The sequence below is a fragment of the Lemur catta genome, chromosome 6, assembly GCF_020740605.2.
Source record: "Lemur catta isolate mLemCat1 chromosome 6, mLemCat1.pri, whole genome shotgun sequence".
Classification (NCBI taxonomy): Eukaryota; Metazoa; Chordata; class Mammalia; order Primates; family Lemuridae; genus Lemur; species Lemur catta.
In genome coordinates this window covers 18,566,032-18,590,396 of record NC_059133.1, presented here as the reverse complement: position 1 = coordinate 18,590,396, position 24,365 = coordinate 18,566,032, and the positions used below count along the sequence as shown (strand labels likewise).

The 24,365-nt window shown below is 34.1% G+C and overlaps 1 protein-coding gene across 2 annotated transcripts in view; it reads right to left on the bottom strand.

The window, feature by feature from the left end:
• WASHC3 (WASH complex subunit 3) overlaps positions 1-24,365 on the bottom strand; it is a 53,646-nt gene extending 29,281 nt beyond the window's left edge. The window contains exons 1-5 of one of the 2 annotated variants that reach the window (XM_045553109.1): positions 24,155-24,365; positions 23,482-23,580; positions 8,099-8,164; positions 6,056-6,163; positions 1,818-1,925 (exon numbers count right to left, since the gene is read on the bottom strand). In XM_045553109.1, coding sequence (XP_045409065.1) covers positions 1,818-1,925; positions 6,056-6,163; positions 8,099-8,164; positions 23,482-23,580; positions 24,155-24,205 — 432 coding nt within the window. In that variant the 5' untranslated portion in view covers positions 24,206-24,365. Of the gene's footprint in view, positions 1-1,817; positions 1,929-6,055; positions 6,164-8,098; positions 8,165-23,481; positions 23,581-24,154 lie in introns of both variants that reach the window. The other variant, XM_045553108.1, reaches the window with a different exon arrangement.

The window sequence follows — 24,365 nt, the reverse complement described above, 5'->3', positions numbered from 1 at the left end:
CAAAATAGGGTGGTCAAGGAAGGCCTCACTTAGAAGGTAACATCTGAATAAAGATCTGAAGGAAGTAAAGGAATAAACCATGAAGATATGTGGGGAAGAGTATTTCAGGCAGAGAGACTAGCTGATACAAAGGCCCTGGGACAGGAGACTGTCCATATACTTATTCAAGGAAATCACGGAGGCCAGTAGACCTGGGGAAGAATGAGTGATGATATGAGATCATAAAGGTAGCATGGGAACTACATTGTACAGGATCTTATGGGCCTGCCTATAAAAAAGACTTTGGCTGTTACTCCTAGTGAGATGGTAAACCATATGATTGAAAAAAAGAATATTTAAAGGGCCAATTATATATATTTACATACAAATACATACGAAAACAATGGAACTTGTTTAAGTAATTAATAACAAAAATTAAAATTGCAAGTCGTGTCTGGAAACTTTGCTAAATAAATCTAGACACTACCTAATATAGTAGCTTAGTGTTTAATAAATATTTCTAGAAAAAATGGACAGTAGATTTACACTGAAAAGGAGAAAGAATTTTTGAAGTTCTTGTAAAATCAAAGGCAATGTATCAAGAATATAATAGTTTTCCCAAGATACAGTCTTTCATAAAAGATTTCAGGGCATTCAGATACCACGCAGTAGATTTTCCTATTTCCTATTTTACATAGGTAAGACAAGAAGGGATTGACATAAAAAGCCTTTTTTGGAGTCATTTTGAAGCTTTTTCACTTTTGTTTAAAAGACTCAAACACACAGTTTTTAACAAGTCTATTTTCAAGCCTAGGCTTTCCCAGGTTCTAGCTTTAAAAATGCATTCATCATGATTCATACTCCAGCTGGCTCTGCTTTATTCTTAATTTAAAAACTTCATATGTTTTCCCCAAAGCCTTTTTTTTCCCCCCCCTGGAAAGCCTAGAGCTTTCCTGAGACTAGAGCTTCAGGAAAAAAATAGAGGGTTAAGAAAAAAAGAAATTTTTAAAGTGACAAATCCATTCCTTCTGATAGGTAGGGAAAGTACTTTTCTCCCTGCCCACCCCCCCTCTAGCTTCTAAATGAATCAATCTATTCTTTCTGGTTGTCAGAGAGTATTTGCTTTTAAATGATTTTGGTGATAAACAATGTGATGGACAGCAAAACAAAAATGTTCTTCTTTAGTATTAGTACTGTACTTCTTTTGCCTGATAATAGAATTTTATAAAAGCATTAATTTTTTGATTAACAGAAAAATGATGGACAGCTACCTTCTTCAACCATCAAAATAGAACTTTCTACAAGAATGAAAAGAAATTAATTTCTGCTGTCAGAGACAACTGCAAATATTTTCGGTATCATACCATGTTATGATTTCTTAGAAAAAAATATGAATTATGAAGTCAGACATTAAAAGCATTACTTTACATGGCCAAGAGATCACTGATAGATGTACATCAGAAAAAAAACATTATTTGTGCTAACATATGGGAATTAAGCTAAAATCAAATGATTTACTAAATGAATATTCTACTTCCATTCCTTTCTGATACAGCCAAGATTTGCATTGATAACTTTGTGGAAAGCAAGAAAATTTACATAAATGTTCATTAAACTATGTTAATTTGAAAATATGTGATCAATTCTAATTAGAAAGATTTGATTTCTGGCTACTTTTTATCAGGGTATTAATTACAATAGAAAAGAAGTAAGAGAGTAGAAAACTTGGTCACTCAGTTTAGCAGTTTTCTCAGACTGATAAAATAACAATGAAACCTCCAGGGTTAAGAATTTCAAATGAGGCTGCTAGACAGAGAAGACAGACCAAATTAGCTTACCACTTGAACCATTTTGAGATATCTGGCATATCTTGGATCCTTGGCTACAGTTAAGATATTTTCTGCTGATACTTCACTTTCCTGTGGTCCAGAGTCTTGTGTACTGTTCTGCTGTAGAGAGTATTTTGTATAAATCTTTAGACAATTCACAAAAGGGGTCCATTATGTTACTTAAAAGGGACGTTTCTGTCTATAATTCTAAGGCAATAAATATCAGAAAAAAGTCATATTTCTAAATTTAAATACTAATAATTTAATTATGGGACGTATGTTTCTAAATATCTACAAATACTTAAATTTGACTTCAGAGGAAGCTACACTTAACATCAACACTGTATTATTCCTTAAAATGCAAATATATTCATGCATTAAAAAAATTAAAATTCTGCTTTACTTGTCCTCAGGGTGCTGATATAAAGCATGAATTATAGGTAGATATATTATTTTAATAAAACTTTTAATAAAGCTAATAAGACTATTTGATTCATCAACTCTAACAGAAAGTGAATTGATTTCCTAGGTATCTACCATCTACCCAATTGAACTCTTTATTTACTGAATCATCTTATTCTAAGGGGACATGGCTTTTCTAATTTTTTAGAAAGTGATTCCTGGAGAATTTTTGGAAGAGAAGCCAGTTTCTCAGACAAAATTATCGGGTTTTGTACACTTCAGCTACTAATGGGACTATTAATGGTAACATTGTCCAGGGTGGTTAAGATTAAATACTAAATATTTACAGTGAAGAATACTGGGGAATGATCTTTTTAGATAAAAATGCTTTTGTTACACAAGCAGTCCTTACTTCACATGGTACAGTGTTAACTGAAACTTGTCCACATGGAAACCCTACCCTTAAGTGCAAAGCCAGGACGCTTGTATACAGTACTTGATTTTCCTATCAAACTGAACATTTAGAATAAGCTTACTTTTTTGAGTCTCGCTCACTATCTGTATATAAGTGTTAAGAGGAATTTCTTTAACAGAATGAAATCAATTTTATATGTCTACACTGAAATATAGGTAAAATTAATTTTAGGTAAAATGTAAATAAATGTCTAAATCTTCATAGTCTTTAGAATATGAGTATGAATTACATATTAAAGTTTTTTTAAATCAGATAATTCAAATATAAACTAAATCTGTCAAAAACTCTGAAGCAAATAAAACATCCCAAAATCTTTTATGTTTCTTCTGTTATATGATATTGTTAAGTAAACAAAAGTAATTATATATATATTCATCTATAATGCATATACATTTAAAAAGTCCAAAACAGTGTTAATTAATAAAAAATTCAAATGAAATCTAAATTTTAAAAAAAATTTATGGACATTAAACTCATATAACAGCACAATAGAGCTAATGAGAACTACACCCCAGCCTAATAGATTTCAACTCTCAGCTGTTAACTTTTGCCTAATAAGCAATACCTCAACAAGGTTTAATTATGTAATATCTTACACCTTTGTTACTTGACTTACCCAATAAATCCTCTACCATATCTCTCAACTGTCCTTCATTTTATTCTCAAATTAATCTCAATCTGCACAATTGGATACTCTATTGTGAATAATGATAAAATCTGAACCATGAAATTAAAGTTGCAAAAAAATCAATATACAAACCTTAGGTCTTTGACTCATGTATACATAGTGATAAATGAATGGTTTTTTAAAAAGTGCATAATTATACTTTATCTGATAATTGAGTTGATGGTAATGGCAATGTAAACTCAGTATTAAGCAGTACTTAAGCCCATTTTAAAACATTTTATGCAAAATATACCAATTAATAAAAATGAAGAAATGAGAAGTTGACTTTGAATATTAAGAACACACTGAAGTTATTTTATTAAGGTAATCAACACACAACTTTATCATAATTTGTAAAACTTTGCAAGCCAACAGAACTTTATAAATCCTCTAAATAAATTAATATGGTATATAATTTTAAAATAAAATTGCCAGAGATATACCAGGTCATTCAGAATTTGCAAAGCAAATTAAGAAATTCAGCTGTGATTACTGGTATCAGTTTTTCAGGATCTTAAATAGGTGAGGACCAAAACAACTGCATAAAAGTTTTAAAAAATATAGATGGCATTCACAATAGCACCTGGAAAAATTAATATTCCAAGTTAGATACCACTTAAAAATTTTATAGAAACATATGACAACTATATCCACCAAAGAATAACTACTAGGTACAGTAGAAATACTCTCTTAATATTCTTTACAGATGTCTTGTTTTAGAAAGAGGATAGTTTATATTCAAGTGAGAGAACTTTATAAACTCCTCTACATTTGGATTTCCTCTTGTGTATTATATATATTTCAGTGTCCATCATAATGGAATTAGTTATATTAATTAAACAGGTGTTAAACTTCCTAATATCTAATTATTAAGCAAATGATTATCTAATCCATTGCCCAAATACATACTCTATCTAAATTTATGGCTTTGTTCCCAGGGCCTCACACCACATATCCTCAATATGTTTGATGAATTGAGCATAGCTACTCGAGAAAGTGCACTACAGCATAGCAGGTAAGAACTAGGGCTCCTGGCATCAGTCTGCCTCAGTTAAAATTCCAGCTCTTCCATTACTACTTAACCTTCAGCAAGTTACTTAATGTCTGTGAACCTCATTTGATCCATTTATAAAGTAGGATTGATAATATAGTGCTTATATCATAGGGTTATTGTGAGAATTAAATGAGTTAATTTGTGAAAAGCACTTAAAAATGTATGTGCTCTGGCACACAGTAAGCACCCTTCAAGTGATAGCTATTACTATCATTGTCAACACCATCATTTATCTAAAAAATATCCTGTGAAAAGTATCTCCAGGTACAAATGTAGAATTCCACTATATAGGAAGTATACTTGTTTATTATTACTTTGGTAGGCCAACATTTTAGTGATTATTTTATTCTGGATTTATTATTATTATTTTGAAGACAGGGTCTCACTCCGTTGCCTGGGCTAGAGTGCAGTTGCATCATCATAGCTCATTGCAATGTCAAACTCCTGGGCTCAGCTGCCTCAGCTTTCCAAGCAGCTGGAGTAGCGGGCCACCATGCCCAGCTAATTTTTGTATTTTCTGTAGAGAAAGGGTCTTGATATGTTGCTCAGACTTGTTGCCAACTCCTGGCCTGAAGTGATCCTCCTGGCCCTGTCCTCCTTAAGTGCTAGGATTACAGGTGTGAGCCACCACACTCAACCTTATTTTGGATTTTAATAACTCACTGAGATACAGTAGAGATTGTCTGTTCTCAAACAAATAATTTGCATTTTCTGAAATAAAAAATAATATAAAATTTAAATTTATACAGAAGCACAGATGAACATTAAGACCTAAAAGCCAAATGTAAAGTGTGGCTCCTACTAGGATGCTGATTTGAACAAATCAATTTTAAAAACACACTTTTTAGACAATTGGTATTTCTAAGAACAGTAGCTCTCAAATTTCAAGAGCCTACAAATCACCTAGGGGTCTTGTTAAAATGTAGATTCTGATTCAGCAGTTCTTGGGGGAGCCTGAGGTTCTTCATTTCTAATAAGCCCCCAGGTGATGTCTGTGCAGCTGGTCCACGGGGCATACTTTGAGTAACACAACGTTGGATAATACCAGGGAATTATTGTTAATTATATTGTGTATGATAAAGCATGATAAAGACATTTAAATAAGAAAAATATTATACAAGAAAATGTCAAAACTTTTTAGAGATGCTCAAGGAATTATGTAAGGGTAAAATGACATGATTCTGGGGGTCATTTCAGCAAGTGACAAGATAGGTGAAGCAATTGTGACGTAATCTTAACTGGGAATCTGGGTAATAGGCATTGCGTATTCATTGTACCCCTCTTTCTATTTTTGTGTATGTTTACAATTTTATAATAAAACATTTTAAAAGTACATTTCTTATAAGAACTTAGAAAAATTTCCATAGGGAACTTGAAGAAAATATTTGTATTCATGATTTTTTCTAGCCCTATACAGATTTATTTTCTTTTTTAAAGGCAAAAACAAAAATACTAACTTCAGGAAGCCCTTCAAAATAATAAAATAAAACAGCTAACTTTTTTTCCTACAAACTTCATTTTCTACTTAAGGTTTTATAATTTTGCTATTAAAAGTTTTACATTTTTGTTTAACTTCTTCCTTCCAAACTGCTGCTTAGGTCTATCAGTTTCAACCAAGATCTGCTCGTCCTTGGAACTCAAATACTTACCTGTGATTGCTCTGAAGTGACTTCAGAATGTGATCCATTTGTGACACTAGTGACATTTAAAGGAGCTACTTCAAATGTGACATCATCTAGGCCTGGGATAGATGACAACTGAGAAAAGGAAATTGGTGTTGGTATACAAGGATCATATTAGGTGTATAAATAAACACTAAGTTTCTAGGTGTGAGTACGAGGTCTGTTTGGAAAGTATTCAGCCACTGTTAATGTAACGAAAACGCAAGAATGGTTACATGGCTGAATACCTTCCAGACAGACCTTGTATTTTTAATAGCTGTCTTAAGTTCTAAGTCTATACAAATAGGTTCATAAAATCTCATCTTTAATTCTCCATGTCATAAGCTAAAAGTGAAAGACAGTCACAAATAAAATACTTTTGAAGAATTTCTAATTTAGTTATAACTAAATTAGAACTTAGCTAAATCTAATTTAGCTTATAACCATTCTTTTCCCAGAAATTATTTTTAAAATACAGACAATCCTAGTGTAAGGACTGGGAGCATGAGCTTTGGAGTCAGATTAACTAGGTTTAAGTCCCAGTTCTACCATTCATAGCTGAGTCATATTCTGTACATTTTCTCACCTGTAAAGTGGGGATAAGAAAATTTACCTTACAAAGTTATTGCAAAAAGATTTTTATTAAAAAATTTTCTTTAAAAAGTGCTATGTAGCACATTTTAAGTTTGAATTATCTGGAAAATGACAAAACTTGTCTTTATATTTTCATGTAGGAAACAGCTCATTCATTTTTCTTTAGCATTTACCACTGTTATTAAAATATGTTGTTTCTTATACACAAAAAATAGGCATACTGTCAGCATTTCAATATGCAATGATTAAGCATTTGAACCTGAAATAGTTAAGCTTTTCAGGTTAGATTCACAAGATCCATGCAAACCTTCTTTTCTGATTTCATTTAGATAACAATGATACACATTCGTCAGATGTTTGAATGACTTTGGGGATTGATTCTAAGGCCATGGAAATAACCAAGGTTAACTTGCCCATGTGGGATCTTAATGTGTGACCTTGGACTCTAACTCCATGAGAATTCCCCAAACATTAAAAATGGTACATACTCATAATAAAGAATAATGAAAATATCAATGGTAATAAGATCTTAAGCAGCAATATTCATTGAGAACTGATGACTGATGACAGTACTTAGCACAGTGGCTACAGCCCAAACAGTTTCAAGTGGGTATGGATGTTAGGAGAATATCTTGAACATGTTCAAGGCTAGGTATTCTAAATTTCCAAGCTAGAGAAACGTTATAAGAAAAATATAGTTGTTGAAGTCCATTAAGAAAATATAGAAAGCATAAACTAGATACTTTAGTCCTTATTCTAAAGATATTTCATTTTTTTATTCCTCATAAATATTCAACAAATATTTTTTAGATCATTTTTTTTTTGGGACAAAGTCACAAAAAAATGCAAAGTCACAAAAATACACTAGGGTCTCCATAACTTTATAAACAGAAAAAAACCCGCATGTACAATATTTTAAAAATGAAACCAAGTTAAAACTAAATATGCCACTCTTATTCAACAATATCTTTAAGCTTTCAAATCAGAACCATATTCTATTTTTCCTAGTCATCACTTGTAATTTCTGACATCAAAAGTGGTATTCTTCATTAGCATTTAAGATATTTAGAAATGAAAGAGGTGATATTGTTTCTACATTTTGCTCTGAGACATCTAAAGAGTTATATAAGTATTATTGTATTATCTGTTAAAATAATTTTGAATTTTCCATCAAATGAAGTGAACTATATACTCACATGATGCTTTTGCCTAGCATAATGAAAGTAATCTTAATCCATGTGCACATTTTGATTAATGGTTCATAAAAATATCATTTCCTTTGTAATTATATTTTTTAAAAAACAAATCATCATACCACTTCATAGATACAGCAATTAAACTGAATTCATTCCCAAATGCAATTAAAGTTAGGTATGACTCAGAAAGTTGGTATATGTACAGCAAAGTTTATACTATAAATTATTCAGAAATACAAACCTTTGCATCTAAAATATTAAGGGTTGTTTCAATTTGTTGGATACGAAGAGAAAGGTCTGCCAGTTTCTGGAAAAGAAAAATTAGAGACATAAGACTAAAGTCTTTGGTTAAGGCCAGGCGCGGTGGCTCATGCCTGTAATCCTAGCACTCTGAGAGGCCGAGGCGGGAGGATCACTCAAGGTCAAGAGTTTGAGACCAGCTGAGCAAGAGCGAGACCCCATCTCTACTAAAAATAGAAAGAAATTAGCCAGACAACTAAAAATCTATATAGAAAAAATTAGCCGGGCATGGTGGCGCATGCCTGTAGTCTCAGCTACTCGTGGCTGAGGCAGAAGGACTGCTTGAGCCTGGGAGTTTGAGGTTGCTGTGAGCTGGGCTGACATCACGGCACTCTAGCCCGGGCCACAGAGCAAGACTCTGCCTCAAAAAAAAAAAAAAAAAATTTTTTTTAAAAAGAAAAAAAAAAGTCTTTGGTTAAGATAGACTGTTAACAAGAACAACAAAGGGCAGATTTGAAAATATTACAAACCATGGTTGTATTTGTCATTTTCTAATATACTACTGTGTTATTTACATGACTAGGAATGGGAACTCAAGCATTCTACTATCTTTATTAATATTCACCAATATGAAAGTTACATTTCCAGCTTTAGAAAACTCATTATCAGAGCAGTAAACAATCACTCGGACTGGAATATAAACTTAATCCAGGACAGAGTCTTTTGTTTACTGCTATATCTCTAGTGCCCAGAACAGTACCTGACACTTAACAGGAGCTTAATAATTATTTGTTGATGAATGAAGGAATTCTTCAGAAAAAACAAGAATAAAAATTAGCCAAAGATTGCCTACAACAGGGTCCGTCTATTATAAATCACTTAAACATATAAACGTATATAATTTGTCTCAAATTCAGACTTCTTAAGTGTGAACAGTAAAAGGAGATGAAATTGGAAGATGAGTAATTCATTTTGGAAAGAATTAAAACAAAAGATAAAAAATTAGGAAGAGTACTAAAGAAGCAAAAAGAAGCAATCTACCATCAAAATGCAAGATAAATCAGATCGAAGAGCTTGCCATGCTCTAGTTACTTTGTATAATTAAATTATCCATATACATATACACCTACACAAATAAAAGTAACATCATAAAATATGATCCATATGAACATTTTTTTAAAACTCCCTAATCCTAAACATTATTATATTCAGTCATGTAGTCCAAAAGCAGTTAGTCAGTTTACTATAACAGTTTCAGATATACAGCATTCTGACTACCTTCTGGGATATTATTAATATCACAATCATGACCAATAAGAATTTTAACACCCTGAGAAATGGTCATTTTACCCACAATGAGAGGGGGAAAAACTGAAAGTAGGCATAGAGTAGTTAGTGCTTCTTTACAGGGTACTTATTTTTAAGATGAGCATCTTGATATCCACAAGGATATAATCTAAAAATAAAATATTAGAATCTAGTATTAATGACATCAAAGCTAAGTTTAACCATGACTTCTAGAATTTGTTCACATAAAGGTTTTATGTAAACATAAATATAGGTTTACAAAATATATCATGGATAAATCCCTCTTCAAACAATAGCTGTATTCCTGAAAATCATGGAAATTTAATTTTTGGCAAATTTAATCAGTCTTAATTCACTAGAGCAGAAATCCTACAGCAAATTAATTTGTAAAGTAGCTAATAATTTCCAACTTACTTAAAAATGAATATATTGGTTTGGTTAAAGTGAACACAAAAAGAAACAAAAAGCTGAATTAAAAATTTTTGTTTTCATATACTATATAAATATGTACTTTTAAGCAAGTCAACATAAACATTTCAGTGTTTACCTTACTATGTATGCTACACTGTATATGCAACACATCATTCGAAATCTCATACCATATCCCTGAAGCAGGAACTATTATGCCAGTTTTAAAGATGAGAAAACTGAGTATTCATACAACCCAAATAACCTGAACTCAAACCATCCAACTCCAGAGGCAATACTCTTCATCAGATTTTCAAGAGAATTTTACATTGTTAAAAACATGATAGTAAATTCCTGTGTATTGCGTAAGCAGAATTTTTGTTATCCAAAGCTAATAAATGATCAATCTGTTTCTCACTAAAATGCTACTGTGCTATATACTGGTAATCAAATTTTTCTGATCTTGGTGAATTTCCTAAGATAGATATTATGTATTTGGAATTATTTTAAAAATTGGTATTGAAAAATTTTCAGGGTTAAATTATAAAGCAAACTTATCATTAAATGGGCACTCCAAGGTTCACATAGTATAGGCTGAGGATTGAAATATAGATCTTAGTAAATAAGGGCCTAAGAATGAAAATGTTTATTAAGAAAATTATTGTTGATAAAGAAGACTGAAGAGGCTTGGAGAAAAAAGTTATACTTTCATGTGCAGTAATTCTTGTTTTTTTTTTTGATACTGATTAGTTTGGTATGGCAATCCTTTGCTTTGTCATTCATTTTACCTACTCTCATCTAATATAATCAAACCCTCACCAAAATGAAATGATCTTTTTTTAATAAAACAAGATTATATGGATGATTTATTCATGTAAGATAAGACAGTGATCTAAACATTGATATTTTAATTTGTAAAAACTTATCTGAACATCTTTGAGAGTTTGAGAATAATTTTTCTAAATTTAAAATAATTATGGGAATTGGTTATCTCAAATAGTAGTTTTTTGCTTGCTACTGCTACTACCACCTATGTCACAATCACACTGATAAATGTAAACAATATTTTAAAAAACAAATTTAGTTTTATATTGTATATATTAAGTTTCAGGAATTTTCAACATAGTCTTGTTATTAATGTATAAATTCATTTGAATGGTGCTGGGTACGTTAAGAAATAATTCTTAAAAGTGATATGTAACACTGGTAAGTATTTTATATTTTCAGATAACATTTAATATTTTAGACTCTTAAAAACCAGCTGTAAAGAAGATAGATAATACCTTTATGGATAATAAAATAATACCTTAATTTATCACAACAAAGATCTTCTCAAGCCAAGAGGAAAAGCCTTTTTGTTGATCTGATTTTGATAAGATAATTTACAAAGTGGTTCTGAACCTAAATGAACCTGGATGAGAGAAAAAAATTCTATATTTTTACCTACCTCTAACTTAAATTTGGCATTTTCTTTAAATTTAGTGAAAAAAATCATAGCAGTATTAGGACCTTATGACTCTGTCACCAATAAAAATCACAGATTTTTTAATTGCAATTGTTGCAGATTTATACTTCAAAATTATGTTTATTAGACATGCTGACTTAATAAAGAACCTACTACTATATCACAGTTTTGAGTTTTTTTAAGCATATAACTAGTTTCTTTTGTAATCTTTGATCCATTTGAAAACATTAATTTGGTTTCACTAAACTGTCAAAGTGTGCACAGCATAATTAAGAAAGAACTTCTGCTTTTCAAGGATAATTCAGCTTAATATATGCTTTTGGGTCTGTTCCAATGTAATTATTGCTGTAACACACATGAATGCATACTTTTTAAAGAGTCATTGTCACTTGAGAAAGTACACCTGCCTTCATTTATGGGTTGCTGAAGTTCATTTTGAAGATGTTTAGGCCTACTGTATTTTCTTTCTATTATCTCCAGACCACTATAAAGCAGGTTTCTCAGTCTTAGCTCCACTGACATTTTGGGCTGAAAAATTCTTTCCTGTAGGAGGCTGTTCTGTGTAGTATAGCATGTACAGCAGAATCTCTGGTCTCTACTTACTAAATGCCAGTAGCACTACCCAGTTGATAGAATCAAAAACACCTCTAGTGCTCTAAACTGTGGATGACTATGGATGTAAGTAACAGGATCAATGATAGCAATTGTCCTCACCTCTGAAAGTTTCAACAAGAGGGAGTAGAAAGCTACCAGTCTTCCCCATCCATTTAACCATCCTCTTTATGTGGATTTAAAATAAACTTGAAATGTCTTGGTTTGGGAAAATAGGGGAATTCACAAGGTACCTGATATTTATCAGATGAACTGAAAACTTCTTGATTTATTACCCACTTATTTCTAACGCAGTACATTTTATTAAAGTGGAAAAAAGGACAAAAGAAAGAAATATGGAGTTAGTAGTTGAACATGGGAACAAAAATATACTAGTTTTTCATGGCTGTGAAATATCCAGCTTACATATCCAATTCTCTAAAAGGGAAATAGTATTTTAAAATAACAGATCTCTTGGTATATTTCTCAGTGCTTTTGCTTGTTCTTAAAGATTTTAGAAAAATAAAAAATTTCAGAAAATTAAAAAATCATTTAAAAATCCAGTATTCTAGGCATGTAACACATCTGAGTCAAAATAATACATCTGACATTCCTGTTTACAAACTACCTTTGACCTTTTTTTATTTTGGCTTTCAACCTTGTTTTTTGCTTTTTAAAGAATGTTAATAGATTTAGGGCATACAAGTTGAATTCTGTTACATGTACATATTGTACATTTGACTTTAAAGTTAAATGCTCACATTTTACCTGCAATATGCAATAGATCTTGTGTTCCTCCCCTCCACCACCCTTTTTTGAAATCTGCAGTCCTAGTGGATCACTACAACATTTTTCTGACTGGGGTAAGAATAAAAAACACTTACTGGGGATTGTGAAGGAAGAAGAGATGACTCTAAGTACCTTCATAACTTGAGTATGACTCAACTACTTTCCTTTCTTTCTCCTCTAATTTCTCTTTTACTCTGGTGCCAGTCATTAGAAGAGTTACAAAGTAGCCTAATATGCAGAAAGTTTTTAAAAAGTTGAGTTCTTCAAAGAATACAGTTCTATACTCTTCCCTTTATTACAGAACTCGAAAAACAGCATTAGTGATGAAGAAAGAGCCCTAGCAATTTGTTTCAAATTTAATTCTGGTTTGAGTTTAGCTGTGACTGAAATTGTTAGTTTGGGTTTGGTTCAAAGATCATGTGGGGGAGGGACGGGGGAAGAAGTTTTCTTTTCCCCTCCAGTTCATTTCTAGTTCAAAAAATAACAGTTGAGGTTCATTTTTTTTGTTGAGGGCAAGTCAGTTTGGTTTTTGTTTAAGGCTTTAAATATAAATAAGCACTACAGGCCAATTAGGTAATATTAACAACCTAAAAACCATTTCAAAACATTACATTGACCTTAACTCAGGAAAAAGTGATACTTTATGTTTGAATATATGAGTCTTCAAAAAGTTCATCGAACATAAGTATTACGAAAAAACTATGCATGGATTTCAAAATTTTTTTGCACATTAAAATAAACTTGTACTAACTTGTTATAACACTTTTGAACAGGATCTAGTTTTAAACACTAAGAATAGGACATCAGTTCCCTATCAGAGGCCCTATCAGAGCAAACGTGAATTTGCTAAAATTTAAGTTAAAAGAAACACGAGATTTATGGTGAAGCTTAGGTGGGAGAACAGTGAAATCACTGAAGCTTTAAGAGAAGTTTATGGAGACAATGCCCCGAAGAAATCAACAGTTTACAAATGAATAACTCATTTTAAGAAGGAATGAGACAATGTTAAAGATGAAGCCCCTTGCAGCAAGGCTATCCAGATCAATTTACAAGGAAAAATTAATCTAATTTGTGCCCTAATTGAACGGGACCAATGATTAACAGCACAAACAATATTCAACACCAAAGACATCTCAATTGGTTCAGTTTACACAATTCTGACTGAAAAATTAAAGTTGAGCAAACTTTCCACTCGATGGCAGCCAAACAGTTGCACCCAGATCAGCTGCAGACAAGAGCAGAGGTTTCGATGGAAATTTTAAATAAGTAGGATCAAGATGCTAAAGTACTTCTTCAAAGAATTTTAACAGGAGGTGAAACATGGCTTTACCATTATGATCCTGAGGACAAAGCACATCAAAGCAATGGCTACCAACAGGTGGAAGTGGTCCAGTCATGGCAACACTTTTTTGGGATGCTCAAGGTATTTTGCTTATTGGCTTTCTGGAGGGCCAAAGGATGATATTATAACATCTGCTTACTATGAGAATGTTTTGAGAAAGTTAGCCAAAGCTTGAGCAGAAAAACGCCTGGCAAAGCTTCACCAAAGAGTCCTTCTGCACCATGGCAATGGTGCTCATTCCTCTCATCCCTGCTCATTCCTCTCATCATACAAGGGCAATTTTGTGAGAGTTTTGACGGGAACTCATTAGGCATCCACCTTATAGTTCTGATTTGGTTTCTTCTGACTTCTTTTTGCTTCCTAATCTTAAAATGTCTGTAAAGGGCACCCATTTTTCTTCAGTTAATAATGTAAAAAAGACTGCATTGACATGGTTAAATTCCCAAGACCTTTAGTTCTTTAGGGATGGACTAAATGGCTGCTACCATCACTTACTAAAGTGTTATGACCTTGATGGAGTTTATTCTGATAAATAAATTTTATATTTTTTATTTTTAACTTTTAATTCCATTTTTCCACAAACTTTTGAAGTCTCCTTGGAATGTATATCAAAAATATATTACATCAAATAGACTCAGCATAGCAAAGAAGTGAATATAAATCTAAAAAACAGATTTTAAAATAGCTATGTGACAGGTACTGTACTCTCTTGCTTGAAAATAGCAAATATCCTTCTTACTTAGATAAGAAAGTATACCATAAGAGAGCAGTAAGACATTATTGGCTTTTCCAGTTAACAGACCAGAATTGGAAACCCAGTTCTGCTACGTTCTATCTGTGCGAGTATGGACAAGTTAGACCAGCTAATGCATAATGCAGCTACAAATACTAGGCACTCAAATATATGTTGAATGAATGAATAAGCAAATTATTTAAATCTCTCTGTATCTCAGTTTCTATATCTGTACAAGAGGGATAACTGAACCTCTCTCAAAAGGATAGGCTGTGATGATTAAATACATATAAAGCACTTACTATGATGCCTAGCACTGAGTAAGCACACAATAAATATTAGTTATTGTCATTTCACTTAGCAGTCCATAACTGACATAAATATCCAAACTTCTAAAATATAAATTGTAAATAATAAGTTACAGTCAATCCCAGATTATCATACATAAAGGAGAAAAAGGCAGGGCATCAGCAAGATGACAGAATAGTATTTTCTAGTACTCATCTCCCCACAGAAACATCAATTTGAACAATTATTTACTCACAAAAATACCTTTACAAGAGCTAAAGAAATAAGGTGAAAAATTATAGCACCTGGATGTAGTACAAAAATAAGAAAAAGCACATTTAAGAGTGTAGAAAGGATAGTTTTATATTACCCATGTCACCTTTCTTGCCAATCCCAGACAACATAGCATAGAGAGAGACACCCTTTAAGTGGAGGCAAAAGGGGGAAGTAAGCATAGGACTTTGCCTTGGACCCCAACACTGGCCCCACTCCAGCAAAACCCTGTGCTGGGAAAGCCCCCTCAGCCTCGGACTTCAGGCTGATATCTGTAGACTGAACCTTCAGGCCCTCCTCAGTGCCAGGCTGGATCATGCAGCACCAGGCTCCAGGTCTGTCCTACTGCCAGGCTGACCCCAGTAGTCCCAGACTCTGAACTACCCCAAAGCTCAGGCCAGTACCCTCAGACTCAGTCTCCAAGCCCATACCAAGGCTAAGCTGGCCTCAGTGCTCCTAGGCTCCAGGCTGTTCCCCCATGGATACAGGCTCTAAGCCTACCCTCAGAGAACCAGGCTCACCCTTGCAGAGTCCAACAATAGGTCCACCCCAATGGATCCAGGCTCCAAGCACAACCCCACAAACCTAGGTGCCAGGCCAACCTTCCCAAAGGCTCTAGCAGCAAGCTTGCCCATAAACCATGCTAGATGGCCCACCTAGAACCTCTAGATGGGCTTACTGGTTGAAGAGCTTTCCCAGAAAGTCAGTCTGCAAAGACTAGAATAAGTCCCTACTTCTTCAAGGGCACACACACCAACATATAACCACAAGGATCAAGAACAATCAGTGAAACATGTCACTACCAATGAAACAAAATAAATCATCAGTAACTGACTCTCTGCCTGACAAAGAATTCAAAATAATTTTTTTAAAGAAACTCAAGAAAGCACAGAGAAACAATGCAATGAAATTAGGAAAGCAATAAATGAGTAAAATGAGATTTAACATAAAGATTGAAATATTATTTACAAAAACAGAAATGCTACAGCTGAAAGATACAATGAATGAAATGAAAAATGAAATAAGGGAGCATCAATAGCAGAAATGATCAAGGAGAAGGTAGAATCTGTGAACTCAAAGATAGTTATTTGAAAATATACAGGTCAGATGAGAAAAAAGAAAAAATAATGAAAAGGAATGAAGAAAGCTTATGGAATTTATGGAACACATTAAAAGAGCAAACTTTCAAGTTACTGCAGTTTAAGAAGAGAGACAAAAGTGGTAGAAAGTTTATTTAGAGAAATAACAGAAGAAAATGGTCCAAATCTGGGGAAAAATGTGCATTTCCAGGAACAGGAGGGTCAAAGGTCTCCAATCAGATTCAGTCCAAATAAGACTAAATCAAAACATAAAATCCAACTGTGAAAAATCAAAGACGTAGAGAGGATCCTGAAAGCATCAAGAAAAAGAGGCAATCACATATCAAGGAGTTTCAGTAAGGCTAACAGCAGATTTCTCAGCAGAACCCTTACAAGACAGGAGAAAGTGCAATGATATATTCAAAGTACTGAAGTAAAAAAAACCCTTGCCAACCAAGAATACTGTGTTTGGCAAAGCAGGCCTTCAGAAATGAAGACAAGGTAAAGACTTTCCCAGACAAACAAAAGCTGAGGGAGTTCATCATCACCACATCTGTCTTACAAGAACTGGTAAAGGGAGTTCTTTAAGCTGAAAGAAAACTATGCTAATTAGAAACAAGAAAACATACGAAAGTATAAAACTCACTGGTAAAAGTATATAGTCAAATTCAGAAAACTCTAATACTATAATGGTGTGTAAATCACTTATATCTTACCTATCAATAATTACTTTGAATGTAGATAGATTAAATTCTCTAATCAAAAGACATATATTGGTTGAATGAACACAAAAAGAAGACTCAACTATGTGCTGCCTAGAAGAGACTCACTTCACCTTTAAGAATGGGCAAATGGAAAATGAAAGCATGAAAAAAGATATTTCATGCAAATGAAAACCAAAAGTGAACAGGGGTACCTATTCTTGTATCAGATAAAATAGATTTTAAGTCAAAGACTGTAAAATGAGACAAAGAAAGTCATTATATAATGATGAAGGGATAAATTCATCAAGAACATGTAACAATTGAAAATATACATGCATCCAACATCAGAACACCTAAATATTTAAAGCAAACATTAGCAGATCTGAAGAAATACAATGCAATACAATATTAGTAGGGACTTCAATACCCTACTTTCAACCATGGACTGATCACCCAGACAGAAAATCAATAATGAAACACTGGATTTGAACTACACTTTAAACCCAAAGATAGTAGAGAGGAGAAAATAATAATGATCAGAACAGAAAAAAACCTTTAGCTAGATTAAGAAAAAGAGAGAAGACTCAAATAAAAGCAGAAATGAAAGAGGAGACATTACAACTGCTATCACAGAAATACAAAGGATCGTAAGACACTAGTATGAACAATCATATGCCTAGATATTGGACAACCTAGAAGAAATGGATGAATTCTTAAACAAAAACAAGCTACCTAGACTAAATCATAAAGAAACAGAAAGTCTGAACAGACAGGTAACAAGAGACTGAATTAGTAATAAGTCTCCCATCAAGGAAAATCCTAGAATCTGATGGCTTCACTACTGAATTCTCCCAAACATTTAAAGAACTAATACCAATCCTTTTCAAACTATTCTAAAAAAATTGAAGAGGAGAGAAAACTTACAAATTCATTTTAGGATGCCAGCATTACCCTGATAGCAAAACCAGACAAGGACACTGTAAGAAAAGAAAATGACAGGCCAATATCCCTGATGACAATAGAGGCAAAAATCATCTACAAAATACTAGCAAACTGAATTCAAAAGCACATTAAAAGGATCATTCCACCATGATCAAGTAACTCAAGTTTATCCCTGAGATGCATGGATAACTTCATAAATGAGTATGTATATGAGTAAGTAAATGTGATGCATCACACTAACAGAATGACAAACAAAAACCATATGATCATCTTAATCAATAGGGAAAAGGCATTTGACAAAATTCAACATCCTTTGATGATAAAAAAACTCAATCAATTAAGAAATAGAAAAAACAATCTTAAAATTCATATGGAATCATAAAAGACCCTGAAAAGCTAATGTAATCTTAAGCCAAAAGAACAAAGCCAGAGCCATCATACTACCTGATTTGAAAATGTACAAAGCTACACTAGTCAAAACAGCATAGTACTGGCATAAAAACAGACCAACAGACCAATAGAACAGAATACAGAGCCCAGAAATAAATCCATGAATTTATGGTAAATCGGTTTTTTATTTTTTTTTCACTTTGTCTGATTTTTATTGATTTTTTCTTTCTTTTTATTATTTTTTTTTACATTTCAGAATATTATTGGGGTGCAAACATTTTGGTTCCATATAATGCCTTTGCCTCGCCCAAGCCAGGGCTACAAGCTTGCACTTCCCCCATACTGTATGTACCACATCCATTAGTTGTCAGTTTCTCACCCCCAGCACCCCCTTCCTGTGTGACTGGCACCCAATGAATATTACTTCCATGTGAGCACCTTAGTGTTGATCAGTTAGTACCAATTTGATGGCAAGTACATGTGATGCTTGTTTTTCCATTTTTGTGATACCTCACTTCAAAGGATGGGCTCAAGCTCTATCCAGGATAATATAAGAGGCACTAGTTAGTTCACCACTGTTTCTTGTAGTTGAGTAGAACTCCATGGCATACATATACCACATTTTATTAATCCACTCATGTATTGATGGGTACTTGGGTTGTTTCCACATCTTTGCAATTGTGAATTGTGCTGCCATAAATATGTGAGTGCAGATGTCTTTAATACAGAATGTCTTTTTTTCCTTTAGGTAGATGCCTAGTAGTGGGATTGCTGGAGCAAATGGTATTTCTATTTTTAGCTCTTTGAGACATCTCCAAATTACTTTCCACAGGGGTTACACTAATTTGCAGTCCCACCAGCAGTGTAAGCATGTTCCTACCTTTCCACATTCATGACACACAATTTGGAAATGACAGTCTTAATAAATGGTGTTGGGACAAATGGATATCCATATGCAGAAAAAGAAATTAGACCCTCATCTCACACTATACACAAAAATCAACTCAAAATGGATTAAAGATTTAAATGTAAGACCTGAAACTGTAAAATTATTAGAAGAAAATATAGAGGGAAAGTTCTATGACATTGGTCTGGGCAATTTTTTTTTTTTTTTTGGATATGAATCCCAAAGCATAGGTAACAAAAACAAAAAGAGGAAAATGAGATTATATCAAATTAAGAAGCTTCTGCACAGTCAAGGAAACCATTAACAGATTAAATAGACAACCTACAAAATGGGAGAATATATTTGCAAACTATACATTCGATAAGAGGTTAATATCCGAAATATATCAGGAACTCAACTCAATAGCAACAAAACAAATAACATTAAAAAATGGGCAATGGACCTTAATAGACATTTCTCAAAAGAACATACAAATGGCCAAAAAATATATGAAAAATTGTTCAACATCACTAATCATCAGGAAAAAGCAAATTAAAACCACAATGAGATATCACCTAACATCTTTTAGAAGGGCTGCTATTAAAAAGATAACAGGTAAGTGCTGATGAGGATGTATAGAAAAGGGAACCTTTGTATACTGCTGGTGAAAACGTAAATTAGTCATTTTAGAAAACAGTGTGGAGGGTCTTCAAAAAATTAAAAATATAAGATTATTAATATATTTAAAATAATCTGGGCCGGGTCTGGTTGCATTTTTGGTCTTCCTTCCTGCAATATAGTAAGATAACAGAGAGGGGAAGGGAAGTCAATTGATCTTTTGATGGGTCCATCTATTTTATGCAGATAGAGGGAAAACCCCTTTCTCCAAGGGCCTTTAATTCAAAATATTCTTTATACTAAAGAGTCATATTTTGGGTTGAAAATTCCTAAGTGCCTTCAATTATAAGAAAATAAATACATGAAAGGGAAAATTCCCTTTCCATTTTTTCCAGATGCAATCACATTCCCCTCAAGAGTTAGAATCTCACATACATACACACTCACACACCCCTCCTCAAATTGGGCATGAAGAAGTTATATCAAAGCAGTGTTTAAAAGCAATATGTTCTTACATTAAAAATAAACCAGAGGACTTACTCTCAAAATTATGATGGTGTTAACATAACAAAATGCAATTCTGATTGACTCACTCCACTGGTCTAAAATCTTCATGGCTTCCTGTCATTTACAGGATCAAAATTGAAGACTTAGGTCAGCCTCCCTAAAAGCAGAGTGTGAGGCAGGGGCTCTTTTGCACGTGATTTAGTGAGGAACGCTCTCAGGTGGAAGGATTTACAGGAAGCAGGTGGAACAGGTATAAGGAGCTGAGCAAGGATGTGGGCTTCGCTGAGGTCTAGGCTCAGCCTGATCCCAAGGGGAAGTCAGAATGGTGAACAGCACAAAGAGTTACCTCATCCTGAAGCAAGGAGCAGGCCTCTATACCCCACAGATCAGCCAGCTATTGGCTGCAGACTGCCCCGGGAAGTGAGGGCTATGGGCTTTCAGGCGACTCTGGGTGAGGTGGCTCCTACAGACCAAGAGAAATTCTCTGGAGAAGGAGGAAGGACTGAGCTAACACTCACAGCAGCTGAAGGAAGAACACACTGGCCAGGAAAAGCAGATTTGGGATTTACAACAGGGCCTGGAGGATAGCAGATGCTCCGTGACTGATTGATGAATAAATTGATGGCTACATGAGGACAATGCTTTTCCTTGTGGAAGAACAAGGTGGGGACACAGCAAGAGGTGGCATCTATGAAGCAGACAGCAAGCCTTCACCAGACTCCAAATCTGTTGGCTCCTTGATCTTGGACTTCCTCACATCCAGAACCATAAGCAATAAATTTCCATTGTTTATAAATTAAAAAAAAATTAAAAATAGAAATACCACATGATCCAGCAATCCTCCTTCAGGTTATATATACAAAGGATATGAATCAGAATATTGAAGAGATATCTGCACTCCCATGTTCATTGTGACATTATCCACAACAGCCAAGATACAGAATCAACCTAAGTGTCTATCAATCCAATGGATAAAGAAAATGTGACACATACATACATACATACATACACACACACACACACACACACACATAAAAACAATGGAATACTATTTGGCCTTACAAAAGAAAGAAATCTTATCATTTGTGACAACATAGATGAACCAGGAGGAATTATGTTAAGTGAAATAACTCAGGCACAGAGAGAAATCCCACATGATCTTACTTATATGTGGCATACAAAAAAGTCAAACTCATAGAAATTGAGCTTAAAATCCTGATTATTAGAGACTGGGGGGTAAGAGAATTTGGGAGATATTGGTCAAAGGATACAAAATTTCAGTCAGACCAGAGTAAGTTCAAGCAATCTACTGTGCATCATGGTAATTTCTGTTAATAACACTATACTTCATAGAAAATTGATGAGAGAGCAGATTTTAAGTGTTTTCACTACAAAAAAATAAGTATGTGAAATAGTACCTATGTTAAATAGCTTGATTTAGCCATTCTATAAAGTATACATACATCAAAACATCATGTTGTACACCACAAAGATATATAATTTTTATTTGTCAGTTTAAATAAATAAGATTCCCCCTTCAAAAAAAAAAAAAAAAGGAAAAAAAGGCAATGGACTACCTATAGTTTTGGTGAACAAACTTTTCTCTACAGTTCAAGAAAATACAGTGATATAGCCACAACAGCTGTGGGGAAGTTAAGAGGGGAATAGAAGGAGGTTAAAAAGTGAATCATGAGTCTTTTATCAATCATAAGCTATCAATAAATGATATTATTATAGTTTACTTTGATCTAGTTGTCAGTAAACTAGTTTATTTAAAAATTATTAGGCATTATAAAGGTGAGAGGCTATCTCTTTTTTAGGGCAGCTTAACCAAGTTGCTGTGTTTGCTTATTTTTTTGTGTATCTTTTAAACTGATGATGAGGACTATAGGCATGGAGTAATTTGCTCCTTTCAGCTAACAATCCTGGGATAGTCCTCTATGTACTGCTCTACCTTGCTCTGGCATAAAATTGAAGGGTGAAAACCTTCGCTTGTTATTGTCATTTCTATATCCTGTTTAGAGAGGTAGCAGTATAACATAAAATTCACTGGAAGCAAGCAGCTAGTCTTTGCCCATTAACACATGAAGTACACTGAATTGAGCCCCTTACTCTATCATCATATTCCACTTTTGTCTAGAAGGCAGAAGAAATTTTGGTAACAACAAAAACAGTTAGAATCTTACACAAGTAAAAATAGTTTTCCTGTCTCCATGCAATTTTTATTAATAGTAACACACCTAATAAAAACTCTACTTGCTAAGACAATACCTTACATAAGATAGAATGTTCAAGTGACTCATCTGTGAATTACCTAAGTCCCAAGCTTTACTTTTTTTATCTTTCCCCAAATCCAGTTTCAACCCATTTTTCTCATTTCTCCCCCCATCCTCTTTTTTGGCTTTTTAAAAGACATAGGTCCTTGGATCTTGTACCTAATCCCTAATTTGGTACTTAATGTTTACAAGTCATTTGTAGAAAGTATTTTTATTTTTCCACAATGGTGTGTGTGTGTGTGTGTGTGTGTGTGTGTGTGTATGTGTGTGTGTGTAGATAGATAGCATAATAGATATACATACAGTTTTTTTGTTCTGCTTCGTCCATGTTGAGAATCCCTAATGATATTTGATGCCAAATTTATGTTTCTAGGCTACCTCCCCATGCTATGTTTTGGATCAGGAATGTAAAATCATTTTAATATCAACTGAAACAATGTGTACTTAAAAATGTAAATCTTTGGGGTAGGAAAACAAATAACAAATTTCAAAATAAAACGTTTTGAACTGTGAAATTTTGGATTTCCTTTGTTCTCTTTAATCACAATAAGCCTGACTAAACTATCTCAAAAAGACCTGTAGAACACTAAGTCAGTAGAGGAGGGGTGCAGGATTGATTGTAATAGAATCAAAGCGAATTTAGGGTGTATTAACACAATTGGGTGACAAGAAGTCATGGTACATGAATACATAAAGACTGTAATTCTTGTTTTACTCCATTTGTCAACCTCAAAAGTGCAAGGTGATTTCTAGGCTATTTTATAAACCGGTATCACAGAACCTACCTCCTCACAAACTGTAGAAAAGCGGTTGAGGAACTGCACAGTGTGCACCACAAATTGGTTTAGAAAAGCCACCGTTCGTTTCTGTTGAATAGCTGGCACCTGTGTTACGTAAAAACAAACGTGATTCGTACAGGAGAACTGTACACCATGCAATTCTCTTGATATTTGGACATAATAATGAGGCCCTTTAATGTGTGATACGAAGTTCTTGAAGGACTATGAATGGTCATTAACTTGTTTTCCTAAACTCTGGGTGGGGTGTCCAAAGATGACAGATGAAGCATGGAGTCTGAGAACAGGGTCTAGGTTCACAAATACAAATTTCAGCAGGTAAAAGCAACACACATAAATACACAAAAACTTGAAGGCTGAATAAAAGAGGTAGGGTCAGAGGTCGTAACCGGACTGTGTCGCCAGCGGGTCAAACTTCGGGCACAGAGACACGTGACATGGGAAGAGAAGGTTGGGAGAGGCACATCATCTCCTTAATCACCTAAGGAGGGACCCTTTTTCAAGGTTAAGTGTGGGGCTCTCTCTCCTGAGGCCGGCGGAAGAGGGGCCCGGAGCCAGGGACAGGGTGGGGCCTGGAGAGGTGGGGTCTCCCTGTGAACCGGGCGTCCCTTCCCCATCCTCCTCCCCGGTCACCGGAAGTTCAACTCCGTCTTTTACAAACCTTGGTCAGGTCTATGCCTGACCCCATGAGAGGAAGCCCGTCCTCATCCATCTCCTCAGCGGGCGGGGGACCCAGGACTCACCCACAAACCCCTCCCAAATAGGACCCGCCCAACCCGGTAATCCGGTCCCAACACTTCCCTGTCTCTCTGCCACCCGGGCCTTCCCGCCGGAAGAAAACGCCTCCGCTCGCCAATCAGTCGGCGGACTCC